The sequence below is a fragment of the Gobio gobio genome (assembly GCF_949357685.1).
Source record: "Gobio gobio genome assembly, chromosome: 14".
Classification (NCBI taxonomy): domain Eukaryota; kingdom Metazoa; phylum Chordata; class Actinopteri; order Cypriniformes; family Gobionidae; genus Gobio; species Gobio gobio.
In genome coordinates this window covers 18815765-18835142 of record NC_137107.1, presented here as the reverse complement: position 1 = coordinate 18835142, position 19378 = coordinate 18815765, and the positions used below count along the sequence as shown (strand labels likewise).

Genomic DNA, 19378 nt, shown 5'->3' with positions numbered 1-19378 from the left:
AATAGCTTTTGTAAGTTTAATAGGATTAATCTTTAATTTATACAGTCAAATATGCAATGCTATTTTACATTTGATAAATTTCTGTACCTGAAAACTAATGTTAGACGTACCTGAAAAACCTGAAAAGCATAGTTTATTTTATTAGTATCTTTGCTCGATAGTATTTATTTGTGCTGCTGCCTGTATATAAATTATTTGTTCTTATTATTTTCTTTATTTTAATTTGACAGTAGTCCTTTTTTCCCTAAACATAGCAAATACTGAACAGTACCGAAACCGTGAACCTAAAACCGTGATACAAACCGAACTGTGAGCAATCTGTACCGTTATACCCCTAGCGTAACGTATGATAAAATGACTGAAAAAAGGTTGGGAATCACTGGCTTAGGCTACTATCGAAGAAGAAGAAGACAGTTGCAGCTGCGGGCGGGAGGAAGAGGGAAAAAGTAGCGGGAAGTAAACTTCAAGGAGAGTAGAGTAGATGAGTGTGATGTGCGATGATGGATCAGGACGCTGACGGCCAAAATCAAAATATTTTGTGTAGTTATAAACTCTTTAGACTTTTTTTTTAAGTTTGTGGGTAAGAATCATGTAAAAAAAATCCCTTATTTTGTGGATGGATTCCGGGAAATCTCCCTTATTTTCAATGTTCAATGTTGACAGCTATGCATATGATACGCATGAGCGGAAGAAGTAGAAGCGCTCGTCTGCGACATAATAAAAGCTCAGCGAAATCTCGCCGTCATCAAGCTATGCCTTTGTTTTGAATAAGCGACCTCTAGCGGAGAAAAATTACATATTGTGACTTAAAGGCATTTCACACTATTCTTAACTCTTTTAATCCACTTTTACTTTTAACCCTGCATCAAGCAATGTTTCACACTTTTAACTTTTAATTTTGAAAGCAACCCAAAACCTAAATTGCAGAGACAAATGTTTAAACAAGGTGCTCGAATTTGGTGGCGAGTTATTTAGCAACAGACAATCAATCTAAACAATAAACTAAACAATGCTTCCATCTTTTAATATTCATGCACTTTGTACAGTCACAGAAACTTCCACATGCTGTGTTTAGTTTCAGTATTTAAGGGAAACAGGTAAAGACTTCAAACAGTGATGGCAATTGCATAAATAAAAAAACAATGATGATTTGATTTATGTAGAGACATTTTTAAACAGGTTGCATGCTCATTGAATGCTATACGCCCAACCAGTGTTATTAACATATTATTAAATATGAATGGAAATATATATATATATATATATATATATATATATATATATATATATATATATATATATATATATATATATATATATATATATATATATATATATATATATATATATATACTTAAAGTAAATCTTTAATAGCATTATAATATAAAATATTATCAAATTATTATAATTAACAACAAAACTCTTCAATGTAATATTTAGAAAATAAAAAATGTTCATACTGTACATTATGTTGTGATGTCTAAATTATTTGAAGAATTTAAAATGATACATTTTAGCTTTAAGTTTAAGTTTTTTATTTAGAAAAAAAAAAAGATTTAATTTACCGGCCATTGTTCTTAATTGTGTCGGACAAAATATTAAAGTTGCGACGTAACGGAAGTAGCGACAGATCTTTTATTTGTATTGTGATGTATAGCCGCGTAAAACGGATTCTCGAAAAAAAAAGTAGGGCGGGGACAAGGTTCTATCCATTGGTTGTTGATTGGACAGAGCCTATTTGTTGCCTTTGTAATAACAAAAGACATGGACGTCATATACATATTAAGGGTTATAAGTGCATATATGTTATCAATCAATTGTAATTGTATGATGTATTCTGTATATATGGTGGAAATCTAAATAAAGTATCAAACTAAGGGCCCTATCATACACCCGGCGCAATGCGATGCCAGGCGTCACAAGTGTTTTTTGCTAGTTTCAGCCCGACGCAGTTTTCATTTTCACGTCCAGTGCCACGTTGTTTAAATAGCAAATGCGCTCGCGCCCATCTGTTCACCCATTGATCAACAAAAACCTGGTCTAAAGTCAGTAGTTTTTTTGTTTTTTAAAGGGCTTAGTAATATGCAGTGCACATTGCGCGTACACTCTCCTTATTACACACAGGGATGTGCAGCAGCACTCAAACACGCCAAATATTACAAATAAAAGGATTTCCTCTCTGGAGAAGCGTTCAGTCTTTCCGCTTGCATATTCCGCCATGTAAACAGCAAATCCGCCATAGTGCAAGAGCAACTGGCTTTTAAAGGGAATGGGAGATGAGACTCTGATTGGTTTATTGCATGTTACGCCCCAAAACACACCCATGGCTCATTAAGAGGCTAGGTTCACCCATTTTGGACCATGCGCCTGGCACAACGACAGTTCTCTTACGAGAGGTTCTCTCGTATTGCGTAAGTTCCTTACGCTACGGGAAAGTATTCTTTCTTCGAGATTTCTGAAAAACCCAAAATTATCCTTAATTTTGTAACATTGTCAACGCAGTGCGGCAGCCTGGCAGACCATAGCAGGCTATTCCAGCGTGCTATTGGCTGCTCTGCTGGCAACTGCAGCAGCCTATCGGTGAGCCCGCGTGACGTGGCGACCAATGAGGGCGCTTCGTGCCCACCTGGCTTCATTTGCCTACAGGTGGGGCGTGGCCACGTGTATATAAGCAGGGCTCACGGGCTGCATATTCGATTTTCTTTTCTTCAGCGAAGCCCTTCGCATCGCTGGATCTGGAACCCGCCGCCGTGACCGCGCAGACAAGCAAGCAGAGGACAGCGCCTGAGGAAGCCGGCAGCATCGCGCCACCTTCAGCCTTCCGTGCCTGCTCTGCTATCCGGCAGCCCCATATCCTTTTACGCTCAAAGTGTTGTCGCCGCTGCGTCACACTTTTCACAAAAAGAGCCGAGCGTTGATACAAATGTCTCGTTCCACCTGCGGCTCGTGTCACGCGCAGCTCAGCTCCGGGGACCGCCATGTGATCTGCGCTCTCTGCCTGGGCCGTGATCACGCCGCCGCCGCACTCCACGCTGGCGGATGCCAAGAGTGCGAAGAACTGACGATGTCGACCCTGCGGGCTCGACTCGTCCTGTTCGAAGATGATATCCCTCCAGTCCCTGCCACGCCGCGCAAGAAGAAGCGCCGCTCGCAGCGGACTCCGGAGCTCGCAGAGAGAAGCTCGCCGGAACCTTTCCCGCCCGCTTCACTCTCGCCTTCCCCGCCCCCACCCCAGGCCGCCATTTCTGTTGTCGCCTCCGGGGATGAGGCGGATGCGGCCGCGGAACGCGCCGACAGCTGCTCCATCATGGCTTCCGACAGCGAGGACTGGTCTTCCGCGTCCTCTTCAGTCCGGGGCTCCGGACGCTCTCGAGCGGGTGAGGACGCCGAACTCTTGCGCCTTCTCACCCGGGCTGTCGAGCAGCTAGGCCTCGAATGGGCCCCGCCCAAGGTGGCAGCGCCGAACCGACTTGACGGATGCTTCCTAAACAGTCGCCGCCGTGCGCCCACCTCCAGGACTGCACCCTTTTTGCCGGAGCTTCACGAGGAGCTCGCAAAGTCCTGGAATGCGCCATTCTCCGCGAGGGTCTCGTCTCAGGCTTCTTCGACGCTCTCACAAGTTGACGGCGCGGCCGAGAAAGGCTACAACGCTATCCCTCCGGTGGAAGAGGCGGTCGCAGCGCACCTTTGCCCGCCTTCTGGTTGGCGCTCAAAGGCTGCCCTCCCGTCTAAGGCCTGCAGAGTGACGTCATCGCTGATCGGCCGCGCTTTCGCTGCCTCCGGTCAAGCTGCGTCCGCTCTGCACTCTATGGCCGTGCTGCAAATCCTCCAAGCTAATCTCCTCCGCGACATGGACGAGAAATGCTGTGACGCTGAGTTAATCACGGATTTGCGAAGCGCGACGGATCTCTCCCTTCGCGCCACCAAGACCGCAGCACAGGCCCTCGGACGCTCTATGGCCTCCCTCACGGTAGCTGAGCGCCACCTCTGGCTCACGCTCGCGGACATGCGAGAAACAGAGCGCGCGGCCTTCCTAAACGCCCCGCTCTCTCCGTCTGGGCTTTTCGGACCAGCGGTCAAGGGGATCGTCGACCGTTTCTCCGAAGTGCAGAAAACGACGCAGGCCATGAACCTTTTCCTGCCTCGACGCCCCGGCGCTAGCAATAGCTCCGCTGCTCGCCGTCCTCGTGACCAGCCAGCAACGAGCTCCGCGCAGCGCCCAGCGCGGCCCCCTTCGTCTCAGAGAAGACCGAGCGGCCGCCCCAGATCGCGCTCTTCCAGCCGTGGTAAGCCGCCTCCACCTCGGGGCCCCCGGCCTAGGATCACGCTGAAGCCCGAGCCTCCAAAGTCCTCCTAGCAAGAGGCGAGAAACGACGGTTAAGTCCCGCCGCGGCCGGACCACCGTCAAAACTCTTTTTCCTGTCAGCCCCCACCACTGTGGCTGCTGCAGATGGATTTCACGCAGCCAACGAGCCGGCAAAAATGCCTTCTCGCCTGTCAATAACCGCCGTTTTTACGGCGAACCAGAGAAATCACAAAAGTTGCATTATTTCTGGTCGCACGGCTCGCGCCGTATGTGTTTCAAATGCAGTAAATGTGCCCACTTTTCTGTGTTCACCCCTGCACACAAGCACTATAAACCCTGTGTCCCCCACTCACATAAAGCGGCCACCGGCCGCTCGAGTGCTAGAGTTAGGTCACGTGTCCGCTTGTTTGCGTCCACGACTAACCACCACACGCGCTGTCACACAGCCACTCTTAACCGGTCATGTTCCACGCGTAAGAGTTGTGCCCGCTCAAACGCGCTCACACATTTTCGCGAACATTATGCCTCAGGCGCCACGCGCCACGCCACACACCATTTATTTTCCGCCCAGGGTGGCCGGAGCGATGAGTGTAGGGCCGCACACAAGCCACTCCCCGCTCGAAGCGGCAGAGATGCAGTGTGTAGGGCGGCCAGCCATCGCGAGCGATCGGCTGGCCCACAGCACAGAGAGCGCGCGCACTGCGCCCGCCCCTCCTATACGGGCCGTCAAACCCGCGAAGCGCGGCGTTTCGAGCCCGGAGGCCGTTCTATCCCGTGTGGCGCACGCGAGAGCGTGGGAAGCCATTCCAGGTGTATCAGAATGGGTGCTGAAAACAGTGAAGCACGGCTACACTCTGCAGTTCGCTCGCCGCCCTCCGCGCTTCTGTGCGCGTACAGAGACGAGAGTGAGCGAGGAAGTAGCACATCTACTTCGAGCAGAAATAGCCACGCTGCTGTGCAAAGGGGCTATAGAACCGGTTCCCCACTCTATGAGCGAGTCAGGCTTTTACAGCCGGTTTTTTCTCGTGCCAAAAAGGGATGGGTCGCTCAGACCGATTCTGGATCTGAGGCGTCTGAACAAAGCTCTTATGAAAAGATCGTTCAAGATGCTCACGACCAAGCAGATCCTCGCGCATATTCGCCCGAGAGACTGGCTAATCTCCCTAGATTTGAAAGATGCATATTTTCAAATCAAGATAACGCCGCGTCACAGGCCATTCTTACGATTCGCCTTCGACGGCCAGGCTTATCAATACACCGTCCTTCCGTTCGGCCTGTCACTAGCACCCCGTACATTTACGAAGTGCATGGACGCGGCCCTCGCTCCTCTGAGAAATCGAGGGATGCGAGTATTGAACTATCTGGACGATTGGCTCATCCTGGCGCAGTCGGAGGCCGAGCTCCTTGCCCACAGGGCAATGCTGCTCAGCCATCTGGACAGCCTAGGGCTCACGGTCAATTGGACCAAGAGCTCATTAGTGCCCACGCAATCAACCTCATTTCTGGGTTTGAATCTGGACACTGTGGCAATGTCAGCCCGCCTGTCACCCCATCGCGCGCGCCAAGTTCGGCGCATGGCTGCGTACTTTCGGCCAGGCAAAATCGCACCTCTCAAGCTGTTTCAGAGGATGCTGGGACGTATGGCCTCAGCTGCAGCTGTGCTCCAGCTGGGCTTAATGCGCATGCGCCCGCTGCAATGCTGGTTAAACGCCCGAGTGCCTCACAGGGCCTGGGCGTCCGGTGGCTTCAGGATCAGAGTGACTCAGGGCTGCGTGTCAGCCCTAGAGCCCTGGTTAGTAGCCGACTGGTACCAGAGGGGAGTGACGATGGGAGCCATCTCACACCGCAAGGTCATCTCGACGGACGCCTCCACCACGGGTTGGGGCGCCGTTTTCGAGGGCAGATCAGCCTCGGGCCTTTGGTCGAGCGAGGAAAAACTCCTACACATAAACTGTTTGGAGATGATAGCGGTAGAGAACGCGCTCAAGCAGTTTCTCCCGCTTATACGAGGACACCATGTGTTAGTCCGGTCGGACAACACCACAGTGGTGTCCTACGTGAACCGGCAGGGCGGTGTCAGGTCCAGAGGTCTGGGCAATCTGACAGAACGCCTGCTCGTGTGGGCACACAGCTCGCTGCGCTCGTTGAGAGCTGCGCACGTGCCGGGCCACCTCAATGTGGGCCCGGACAAGCTGTCCAGGGGCCTCATTCTCCCAGGAGAATGGTCCCTGCACCCCCAGACAGTCCAGCTGGTATGGCGCCTGTTCGGCAGAGCGGAGCTCGACCTCTTTGCAACAAAAGAGAACGCCCGCTGCCCGACGTTTCTGTCCAAAAGCGAGGATGCGCTGTCCCAAACTTGGCCCAGCCTCCCGCTGTATGCTTTCCCGCCGATCTCCCTATTGCCCCAGGTCATAGCGAAAATCAGGGAAACGCGCCGTCCGGTGCTCCTTATAGCACCGCGCTGGGAGAACCAGATTTGGTACCCAGAGCTGGTGAAGCTGTCGCACTCACCCCCCTGGCCAGTTCCGCTGAGAGCAGACCTTCTCTCTCAAGCAGGAGGCTCAGTTTGGCATCCCCATCCAGAGCGATGGTCTCTGCATGTATGGGTGACCAACGGATACCCGTTGACCTGCCCGAAGGGGTTATGAACACGATTTCACACTCTAGAGCCCCCTCGACGAGGCGGTTATATAGTTCTAAGTGGTCGGTGTTCACTGAGTGGTGTGTTTCCAAGGGATTGGACCCACAGCAATGTGGGGTCCAGCGGGTGCTCTCCTTCCTCCAAGAGCTTTTGGAATTGGGCAGGTCCCCTTCCACGCTCAAAGTGTATGTGGCGGCTATAGCAGCGTTCGCTCAGACGACGCTAGGTAGCACGCTAGGAAGGAACGAGCTCATCGTCCGTTTCCTCAGAGGAGCCAGACGGATGAATCCCCCGCGGCCCCCGTCGGTTCCTATATGGGATCTGGCCTTGGTCCTAGAGGCCCTGAAGGCTCATCCCTTTGAACCGCTCGAGACTGTGGAACCAAGGTTCCTTTCGCTGAAAACCACGTTTCTGATAGCTCTGGCTTCAGTGAAACGCGTGGGGGATCTACACGCGCTCTCAGTGAGCCCGACGTGTATGGAGTTCGGTCCTAATGACTCTAAGGTCATTCTCAGACCGAGGCATGGTTATGTCCCCAAAGCGATCGGCACTCCCTTCAGGGCGCAGATTATCTCCCTCTCGGCTCTGCCAGCATCCGATGAGGGGGACGGTGGCAATTTCCTCTGCCCTGTCAGGGCATTGAGGGTTTATGTCACACGCTCCGCCGCCTTCAGGCGTTCTGAGCAGCTATTTGTTTCGTTTGGTGGGCGCACTAAAGGTCTCGCCTCCTCGAAACAGACCCTGTCCAGGTGGATAGTGGACGCGATTGCAACTGCATACGCTTCCAAACACCTGCAGTGCCCGCTAGGTGTCAGAGCACACTCCACCAGAGGCATGGCCTCTTCGTGGGCTTGGGCCAGAGGGATTTCCATCCACGATATCTGTATGGCGGCAGGCTGGGCCTCCCCGTCTACGTTCGTGAGATTTTACAATCTGGAAGTTCCTGCCTTACAGGCGAAAGTGTTATCAGTTCAATAGGGCCGTTGGTTCTGCCCAGTGATTCTGCGCAGACATAGCTCACATACTGGTAGTAAGTTCGGTACTAGGCTCATGTGAATTTGAAGGAGACCGGCGGTGCCGTTCCCTCATTTACGAGACGAGCTGTTGTGAGTTTGAAAGTGACCGGCGGTGCCGTTACCTCACTCATATAACAAGATATTGTGAATTTGAAGGCGACCGGCGTTGCCGCTCCCTCATTCATGAGACAAGGTGTGGTGAATTTGAAGGAGACCGGCAGGTGCCGTTCCCTCATTCATGGGACAGGGTGTTGTAACCACCCGTCGTAAACCACCCGTCAGTTCGAATGAAGTGTCTGTATATGTGGTGGCCCGTTTTTTCTTTACCGGCCACCCTGCCCGAGCAGTGTTATGGTCCCCGGTTCCCTGGGATACATATGCTGTATGCGAGGCGCGCACGGCGTTGACAATATGTTCCCGTAGCGTAAGGAACTTACGCAATACGAGAGAACCTCTCGTAAGAGAACGATACTCGGTTACTTAACGTAACCTCGGTTCTCTCTAGAAGAGGGAACGAGTATTGCGTTCCTTGCCGTGCGCCCCGCTGGCTTTTACGCTTCAGAACTAAGAAAACCGAATATGCAGCCCGTGAGCCCTGCTTATATACACGTGGCCACGCCCCACCTGTAGGCAAATGAAGCCAGGTGGGCGCGAAGCGCCCTCATTGGTCGCCACGTCACGCGGGCTCACCGATAGGCTGCTGCAGTTGCCAGCAGAGCAGCCAATAGCACGCTGGAATAGCCTGCTATGGTCTGCCAGGCTGCCGCACTGCGTTGACAATGTTACAAAATTAAGGATAATTTGGGGTTTTTCAGAAATCTCGAAGAAAGAATACTTTCCCGTAGCGTAAGGAACTTACGCAATACTCGTTCCCTCTTCTAGAGAGAACCGAGGTTACGTTAAGTAACCGAGTATCGTTTTTTCCGTCGTTAAACTAGCAGAAGGGGATTCGGATACGCCCTAAGTGCATCTGCGCCATGTACTTCAGACCATGCGCTCAAATCGTTAAAATAGGGCCCTAAATGATTGGAGATCATGTCTGTCGTTACACCAAAAGAGATCCATTTTGATTGCAAATGATGAGGTCAGAATAAAAAAAAAAAGAAACATGCATGAATTAATCATTCACAATAAGATTACAAGATATTCAAGAAATTAGATAGGGTGAATTTCTATTCCAACGTGACTTTAAATATGTAAATAAAAGTGTTAACCTTTATAAATGTACAGTGAAATTTCAACACCTTTCTACGCAGGATTAATTACTAATCAGGGTTAAAGGTTAGTAAACATGTTAAAAAAGAAACTAGTGTGTAAAGCTCATTTAATCCGTCTTTTTCACAATTGTTTTCTATTTGTTTACAGGGACTACATCATCTCCATCATACAGGAAAAATGCATAGAGACATAAAAGTAATTTTACAAATCAATAAGCCATTATTGCCTATAACCATGTTGCCATGCAGTGTGTTTGATATACATTAGTAGAGTTCATTATCTGTATGCAGTATGAGTGAGCCTCTCTATAGCACAATAAGTGAGATGATAGCTTGGGTCTTATAGCGTGGATGTGCTCATTGTGTCATTTTTGTTTGCCCACAGGGTGCCAACATTCTTTTGACAGAGCGAGGAGATGTCAAACTAGGTCAGTCAGGGTTTACCCCTGTCTCAGACACAAAAATGCATATATTAACTAATAATCCATAAATCTCTTAAATGTGGCCTTTTGTCTCCCCTCCGTCTGTCTGTCAGCGGATTTTGGAGTGGCAGCCGAGATCAACGCATCTGTTGCTAAGAGAAAGTCCTTCATCGGGACGCCATACTGGTGAGTCACCAAGATATGCTACTTTTGTACACTTTTTTTTACAGTATCATTCAAAACACTAGCGTCGGTAAGATTATGACATTTTATATAAGCGATTTCTGAGAATCATTGTTGAACACTGTTGATATTTGAAACCAACCCAAACAAACACACCCCTCCCTTCACTGCTCCGCCCCCAAAATGCACAAACACACAATGCAAGGGTGGATGTCTCTTTAGCAGAAGCGAAGCAAAATAAAGCTTTGCGAAAAATAAAACTAAGATGACGAACGAACGACAAGGAAGAACAAAATATGAACACAGAATAAACAGTCCTCGAGTATATACAAGCAAGAGTTGGTTGTTAGTTGCCAGCAGCACACACTCAAAACCAATGTTACTCATATTTGGAGCAGAAACATTGCAACCTCAGCTTCTGTTTTCAGGCCTTCCGCTTATGTCTCTTCAGCGCTGGAAAGCTTTTCTAATATTAACGCGGGTCCTAATGCTCTTGCCTGATCGTAAACCTTCTTTTCCCAGTGATATTCCTCTCTTTTGTAATGTCCTTCAGCCATTTCTCTTTCAACAATCTTTCTTCAAATCTCCCTGTCTTGCTCAGCTCTCTCTCCTCATGAATGGACACGCCCCCTACAGCTGATTGGCTGCAAGTTTGTGGTGCTCGGTCCGATCCACTTTCAACAACATTTTTCAAAAATCACTTGCTGCACCTTTAATACATTTTAAAATCTAATTTATTCCTGTGATGGCAAAGCTGAATTTTCAGCATCATCTTTACGCCAGTCTTCAGAGTCACATGATCCTTCAGAAATCATTCTAATATGCTGATTTGCTGCTCAAGAAACATTGGTTGCACTTTATTTTACAGTATGTGCACTTAAATGTACTAAATTATTGGGTAATAGATAAGTACATGGGTTAAGGTAAGGTTTAGGGTTAGTACCTAGTTATTACACCGTTATTGTAATTACTATAACAAGTTCATAGTATGAACAGGAATGTAAAATAAAATGTTACCGAAACATTTCTTATTACTCTCACTGCTGAAAACTTTTTTTTTTTACATTATAAAAGTCTTTATTGTCACTTTTGATCAATTGAATGCATCCTTGCTGAATAAAAGTATTACTTTTTAAAGAACCTTTTGGAATTGCAGTGTTTATTAAACTAATTATATAGAACATAACATATTTACTTTTTTAGTGGTATTATTCTATTATTTATAATCAAATAGTTTGTGAAACAGTATGGTGTGTTGTGGAATTAAAGTCCAGTTTTCATCTCAGATTTATTTATGTATATTTCATTCCATTTTGGGTCAAATTTAAAGCAGTATGATCATACAATGAGTCCTGTTCTGGCTCCTTTGTTATTTGCTTCTTTCATATATCACTCTAATGTCTTTCTCTCAGGATGGCGCCAGAGGTTGCGGCAGTGGAAAGGAAAGGGGGTTATAACCAGCTGTGTGATATCTGGGCAGTGGGCATCACAGCTATTGAACTAGCAGAGCTGCAACCGCCTATGTTTGACCTACACCCTATGAGGTTTGAACACACGGGCATGTAGACCCTTTAAGTACTCAAACCTTTTAACATGCAGTGATAGTTAAACTACAAAGTATATTCCCCAATGTTAAAGGTGCTATTTCATCTGTTTTGCTAACTTCAACTTTTGACCCATTTGGCAAACATGAAATTTGCTATTCCAAAAACAACAAAAACACGATTAAAGGGTTAGTTCACCCAAAAATGAAAATTAGCGCATGATTTACTCATCCTCAAGTCATCCTAGGTGTATATGACATTCTTCTTTCAGACGAATACAATTGGAGTTATATTAAAAAGGTCCTGGCTCTTCCAAGCTTTATAATGACAGTGAACTGTTGCTCCGTTTTTGAAGTCCATAAAAGTGCATATATCCATCATATAACTGCTCCACAAGCGAAGCGAAGTGATGCATATTTGTAAGAAAAATATCCATATTTAAAACTTTATAAAGTAAATTATCAAGCTTCCACCAGATTGCCTTCCGTATTCAACTTACGGAAAAAGTTTAGGGCCTCTTGCAGTTCAAAATGCTTACGCTACGTCTGATGACATTGCACACCAGTTAAGTTTTTTTCCGATCTGGTGGAAGCTAGATATTTAGACTTTAAAGTTTCAAATATGGTAATTTTCTTACACAAATGCACCACTTTGCTTCAGAAAACCTTTATTAACCCCCCGGAGCCGTGTGGAGCAGTTATATGATGGATAGATGCACTTTTATGGACTTCAAAAACGGAGCAACAATTCCCTGCCATTATAAAGCTTGGAAGAGCCAGGACATTTTTAATATAACTCTGATTGTATTTGTCTGAAAGAGCACCTTGGATGACTTGAGGGTGAGTAAATCATGGGCTAATTTTCATTTTTGGGTGAATTAACCCTTTAATAATGTTTTCACCTGATGCTGCAAAGAGTGATGTTAAATTGTCTAGCAAACAACTCGAAACAAAAAAAGCTTTTCTCACAGGGAAATGTAACTATTTTACGAGGTGATGATTTAAATGAATTGTATGAAAACTAGTGGTGGGCATAGATTAATTGTTTTAATCTAGATTAATCTCACTGTAATCTTGAAATAATAAATAACTTCTGTCCCTTTAAGACCTGATGCACGCATTGGATCCCAAACAGTGTTTCTGTGAGCTGGTTATGACTGTGTTTACGCTAAAACTCACCAAGATGGGCATTGAGATATTTTTGAGTGTATTTGACCATTAATAAGCTGGAAAAAGGAGCTAATTTTTGCACTTGTATGTCAGAGGCGGCTTTATTACAATATGTGTGTGTGCGCTTCAGATGCGAGCGCGAAATCTGAGGGAATTAGTAGAATTAACGTTATGTGCAACCCCGCCCAAATTTCAGACCGGTCACACCAATACTAACAAAAGTCCAGCAGAACACCCATTCGCCATGTTCAGAGGGTTAACTGGACTGAATGAGAGGAGGCGGGTGCGTGTCAACTCGCTGTCGGAGAGGAGAGGAGAGCGCAGCTGATATCGATACTGTAAAAAATGAGTATTGTATCGTTTCAGATATTTCAGTATCGATACATAGCGAAATATGGATATTTTTGACAACACTAGTAGGCATACACACAGGTTCGAAGACTTGTTCTCGTGCCCCCTACAGTGCAATTCGGCTAGGTATACATCCGCGCTAAAATATCAAGGTGAAAGTCATCATAGCTTGCGTAGTATAGACCCAGCTCCCAACCCAACTTTGAGAATAGATTAACAGCAATATTTTTTTTATCGCCCGATAAGAGTCTCACGTTAATGCCGATAACGGCCCACCACTAATGAAAACGTATGATTTTTCATGAAGGTCCTCCTCTAACCCAACCCCTATAACTATCTTATGAAAACATACAAATTAGATTGTATGAATTCACACAAATTAGCCACCAATTTGCCAAAACGTAAAATACTTACGAATTGCCTTGAGATTGTGTTGAACTTTTCATAGACTTTAACCTTTATGTTGGCGGCTGCGAAGAATAGCAACGTTTTTCTTTTTTTTCCCCTTCAGAGCTTTGATGCTGATGTCCAAGAGCAGTTTCCAGCCTCCCAAACTGAAGGACAAGAACAAATGGTATTTTCATAAAAATGATCATCTCATCTTTGCATTTTACTCAGTTTGTGAAATCAATGAAAGCAAGTTCATTTGCATTATTAGGTCCACGGAATTTCACAATTTCATCAAAATGGCACTCACGAAGAACCCTCGGAAAAGGCCGACAGCAGAAAAACTCCTCCAGGTACTTGTTAACCAAAACGGCTGTATGTAAAAAAAAAATCATCTTTATTTTAGGGCCTTCTGATACTGGTTTTATTATTTAGAATGACCTCTTTTTTTTTTTACTTTTTCAGCATGCTTTTGTCACGCAGCTCCTCACACGTAACCTGGTTATAGAGCTGCTGGACACAGTCAATAACCCTGATCTTCAACAGACACACACTATGGATGAGAGCGACCTGGAGGTGAATGGAGGGCCATAAATGATATTTTCCTTTAAAATGGGGAAACATAGTTTGTTCCAGAACACTTTAGATTAAAGCTGAAGTGTGTAGCGTTTTCTCCCATCCCAGTTGAGAGTAAGAGAAATATAAGTGATCCATTAGTAGACTTTTTGAAATGTGTAAACACTGTGACTCTGTCATGCTTATCAAGCTGTGTTTGTTTGAACAGTCCAACATCATATTTGGAAAAAATGTTGGAAACAGGGTCATTGGCATAATGCTCAGTTGTTTTTGCAGAACTATTAATTAATTAATTCAAAAATACATTTAAAAAAAAAAAGCAATTCATACATTAAATGACTTGAATAACCTCTTATTCTTTTTTGGAATTACTTTTTAGGGGCATCAAGTTAGAAACTTCAGGGCAATACTAATATCTTGACACCAAAATTGAGAGAACCCACTGTGTAAAAATATTATAAATATATTAAAAGTTGGCAATTTTAGTTCAGGTTGTAAATTGTGATGTGGTGCAAACCCTAAAATATATTAATGTTAAAATTATAATGATTACATATTATATAATCAAATAAATATATAATAATGATCTCTATACCAGGGTTATTATTGTTAAAACCATAAACATTTTCATTATTTGAAATAAAATAAACATTGACTGAATTTTTTTTTATTACAACTAGTCAGGCATTATTTCTCATTTTCATTTAGTAACTGCTAAAATAAATAACCAAAACTATGGAAGCTTGTTTCCACCATGAAAAGATAAGTGTGACTTTTATTATGACTTTTTTTTCTCACAATTATGACTTTTTTTTCTCGTAATTGCAAGTTAAATGTCACAATTCTGACTTCTTTTCTCAGAATTGCGAGTTTATATCTCACAATTCCGACTTTTTAACTCGCAATTGCATGATATAGAATTGTGAGATATTAACTCACAATTGCTAGGGAAAAAAAGTCAGAATTGTGAGAACTAAAAACTAATTCTTACCAAAAAAAACAATATAGACATTTTAAAAAAGTAAGAAAAATTACAAAAACACAACAAAATGACTAAAACTTTAACTAAAATTAAAATGGAACCAAATATAAAAAACATTTTTACTAATAAAAAAAACGATTCTAAAATAATAAAACTATAATAGTAATGATACTATAAAAACATTGATGTACACGTGTTCAAGACACAGTATTATGTTATTACTTTTTACTTGATAGTTACAAGTAATTTCGAGTCATGAAATTAAAACCAAATGAAACCAATATGAACACAAAGAGTACATTTCATTGAATTAATTTGTCTTTGACCCAGGAATAATTATTTTTGCAGTTCCATTTGCTGCCACAAATGGCACAAAAACAGCACACACTTCACCTTTAATACCCAAACAATCACACACAAATGTGGTCCATAGACAGTAGCATGGCTTTAAACTGACATGTGAAATATATGACTTTTAACATTTCTTCTCTGTACAGTGCTTGTTTAATGTATGTGGTTATAGAGTTTATGTATGTGTTTGTGTATCTGTGTGTGTGTGTGTTTACAGACTTGCAGTGTCCTACCTGATAAGATTCATTCTCTAGCGAAACTTCCTGCTCAGAGAACTCGGTCTGAGGAGCAATGTGAGTCCTGTTCATACTCTAATACAGAGTAAAACAACAAGTGTTTAGTTAATATGTTATTGCATCCAAATGCAGATTGCAGATTGGAGATAGATTAAAAAAAAATATTTTGAGAATCTAAAAGAGATTTAGAGATTAAAAGAGAGCCTCATTGGTTCTTGCTGAAGCTCAAACGTGAACGTAACACACGAGAATGAACCTCATTGGTTCTTGTTGAAGCTCAAACGTGAACGTAACACACGAGAATGAACCTCATTGGTTCTTGTTGAAGCTCAAACGTGAACGTAACACACGAGAATGAACCTCATTGGTTCTTGCTGAAGCTCAAACGTGAACGTAACACACGAGAATGAACCTCATTGGTTCTTGTTGAAGCTCAAACGTGAACGTAACACACGAGAATGAACCTCATTGGTTCTTGCTGAAGCTCAAACGTGAACGTAACACACAAGAATGAACCTCATTGGTTCTTGTTGAAGCTCAAACGTGAACGTAACACACGAGAATGATTGGTTCTCGCACGTCAAGTGAACATGCTTAAGCTTCTGTTTACCACAACTGATGTGAGAGTTGATGAATGTTTATACAGTATGTGAATAAAAGCCTTAATTCAAGCTGGTCATCATATAAAGCGATCGTGTCTCTTCAGAAAATGTTGACTTGAACCGTTCAATTCATATCGATTAGTTTTACGATCTCTTTATGAATTTTTGAATAGAGAAAACCCTAACGCGGCATGTAAACAGTCGATTATTATTGTATCCTTTTAATGTTAAAAAATGTGTCATTTTTGTAGCTTATTTTCAGTTGTCTTTCTGGACCAAGGAAGTTTAATAAGTTCACTAAGAATGTGACATTAGTCAGTGAGAGTTATTGTTGTGATTTGGTAGATTACAGCAAGCCTCGGCCACAAGCCAAGGCTAACTGGACAACAGCAGCCATTGTAATTGAGAAGCCACTCTTGAGCTATGAAAGGACGTATTGTGTGCGTGTGTGTGCTTCTGAGTGTGTCTTTAGCTTCATGTCTGTTTGCATAAATGCATGAGTGTGCATCCAAATCTGCATGTTAGAAAGTCATGCAGACAATACTATAGAAAGTGGCGTGTTATACTCCTACCACACGGTTGTGTGAAAGGGGAAGCGTGATGCTGTTGAACACAGTGATTCAGTTTTAACTCGAGTTGCTTTTTTTTTTCTTCTTTTTTTCAGTTGATCATGTGAAGTTTGGACCACCCTTGAGAAAGGAGACGGATCCCTGCCCTGATCTGGTGAGATTAAACAATTGAATGAATTAGAAATGACGTTGTCCAATGTATCCAAGTAATTTTAACTGTATTTAAAGGGATAGTTCAGCTAAATATGAAAATTCAGTATTTAGTCTCCCAACCTGTATGACGGGAACACAAAAGGAGAAGTTTAGAATAATATCATCTGTCGCTCATTTCCATACAATAACAAAATGGACACAAAAACACCAAACTTGAAAACATTTGTGTTACATGGAAAAAAGAAATGACATGAGGGTGTGCGTAAATGATGACAGATTTTCATTTTTGGATGAAATATCCCTTCAGTACATCCTACTTTACACGCTTATTGAATTACTGTTTCCTGTTCTTCATCAGGGGGCGTATGATGACTGGAGCTCTATCAATTCGGACAAGGACTCACCGTGGGTTTTATATATATATATATATATATATTTCACTCTTGCTTCTCTAAAATAATGGTGACAGTAGTAAATGTTGAGTCTGACGTGCTAACGCATGTAGGTCATCCGAAAACACTGATTGGCTGAGGGGCTCGACATCCGCCAATCACTGATAAAAGTCGAGTGTGATGAATATATTGTTACATTTTGCTGTTAAGATGCACTAATAAGACTTAATCGTTCTCGCATTTTAATTTTTTTTTTTTTTTTTTGCAGGAGTTTATTAGAATGTGTGGAAGAGGCCTTGATGGAAAGGTGATCTGACTTTTTTATGTCTTGACACAGATAAAACTATAACTATAAACTAAATCATTATAAAGGTACACCTGAAAAAACATTCTTAATCAGATTTTTGTCTTTTTTTCTCCCATCTTTATGATGTGAAAAAATACACATTCAAGATACTTTACTGTTAAATTTTTTACAAATCAATTTTTTTTATTGAATGAAAACAGAAAGCAGAGACAATAAGTGAGCCAACATTTTTATACATATGCATATTCACATTGCAAATAATAATAACAATGCTTATACAGCAGAGAATAATACTCACATTTTTAAGGTTGAGATACTTTCTTTCAAACAATACCCAGTACGATAACCATCAGGACCCTTGTCTGAGAATTATAATTATTAAAATGATCTCTGTAGGGAATCTGGAATATTTGGCCACCTCCTTGTTAAAAACTTACTTAAATAAATAGAAATTTCCTGTGATGATGTGTGTATATTTTTTATTGGAAAATAAGACGCAGATGCTATATATATATTATTTTGTTAGCTTCAATTTAGGAACAAAATGTTTGTACTTAACTCTTTGGGAAAACAAATACTGCAATCAGTTTTCTAAATAAAATGTCCTGTTTGTCCCCATAAAGTTGAAATTGAATCTACAGCCTTCCCACCTCTTTATAGTAAATGAGAAATATAACTTACAATTAAAATGATGAAATGTCTAATTTTCCCTTGCTCTTTTGCAGGAGTTTGACTATAAAGAGGGGCTCTTCAGCTGCGGTAGGGAACAATGAAATAAAAGTTAGCTGTAAAAGTCTAATGTTGTGTGTAAAAACATAACACATGTCTGTTTAACCCACAGCACTCACTGGATGAGGAGGATAAATACGGGACTGTGAAGAGAGTTGTCTCTTCTCCCCCATCAACAACAACCCACAGCCCTGCCACTCAAGAGAAATTAGCTCCCTCTCCCTGTTCCCTCTCCTCACCTCTCATTGGCTCCACCCCTCTGAAGAACCCCGCCCCTGACACTAACCCTTCCATACTCGGTGAATCAGCTTCGCTGATTGGTTCAACCCTGTCTGACCTGTCACTCTTCACAAACTCCTCCCTCTTCACGGACTCCTCCTTCCTCAGTCATTCCACCAGTCTGGGTTCCCTCTGTTCAACACCAACTGAAGGTGAGATAAGTAAATTCAAAGAGTACATATAACCACACTTTGAATGCAGAATACATAAGTTTTAGTAAAGAGTTCTGTTTTTCTAATTAGAATTAGTGGTGTTAAATGGACACTAACACCAGCATCAATATTAGCGAAATACGTGCACAGAGATATACTGTTAACAAACATTTAAATGAATATGTAAATATGTGCTGCGTGATTTTCTCTCAATAACAAAATAAACATGAATCAAAAATGACAGCGGTGAGAAAATGGTTGTTAAGAAAGCATCTGATCATAGCGATGTGGAAGTGTTTGCACAAGATCTGCAGTTTTGCACTCTGGCCAAGTCACTTCACTTTTATTTATATAGCACTTTATACAATTGCTTTAAGGCCTGTACACACCGGGACGAATATCGCGCGCGCTTATCGCCAGCGTTTTTCGTGCCGTTTTTCGGCGCGTCTTGAGTGTTCACACCCAAGCGATTTTCACTGGCGCTGCGCAGAGTGAACGTGCACATTCAGTCGATGCGCTCCCGGTACACAAGATGGTGCTGCGGCACTTTAAGCCTCTGACACTCGCTTGTCACACAGAAGGAGAAGAGAGACAGTATTTACGTGCTTGCCAAAACCATAGACATATTATGTATATGGACAAAACCATTCACACACTTTTTGCTAACTGGCAAGCAGCATTAGCAATTCATCTTCTTCTTTGTCTACTTACTACTTCTTCGTCGTATCAATGTGTGCTCGGCAAGAGCGTTTTGTGCTTGAGCGCCACCAAGTCGTGTTTTACTGTCACTTCAGCAGCTCCAGGCACGTGAACA

General features: G+C 43.3%; 1 protein-coding gene across 1 annotated transcript in view; it reads left to right on the top strand.

The window, feature by feature from the left end:
* The window catches only part of map4k6 (mitogen-activated protein kinase kinase kinase kinase 6), a 45088-nt gene that overhangs the window by 13380 nt on the left and 12330 nt on the right, over positions 1–19378 (top strand). Inside the window, exons 6-18 of the mRNA XM_079835377.1 lie at positions 9329–9376; positions 9566–9608; positions 9716–9788; positions 11198–11329; positions 13361–13423; positions 13508–13589; positions 13702–13812; positions 15363–15438; positions 16648–16706; positions 17064–17110; positions 17366–17404; positions 18130–18163; positions 18246–18564. Coding sequence (XP_079691503.1) covers positions 9329–9376; positions 9566–9608; positions 9716–9788; positions 11198–11329; positions 13361–13423; positions 13508–13589; positions 13702–13812; positions 15363–15438; positions 16648–16706; positions 17064–17110; positions 17366–17404; positions 18130–18163; positions 18246–18564 — 1126 coding nt within the window. The remainder of the gene's footprint in view (positions 1–9328; positions 9377–9565; positions 9609–9715; positions 9789–11197; positions 11330–13360; positions 13424–13507; positions 13590–13701; positions 13813–15362; positions 15439–16647; positions 16707–17063; positions 17111–17365; positions 17405–18129; positions 18164–18245; positions 18565–19378) is intronic.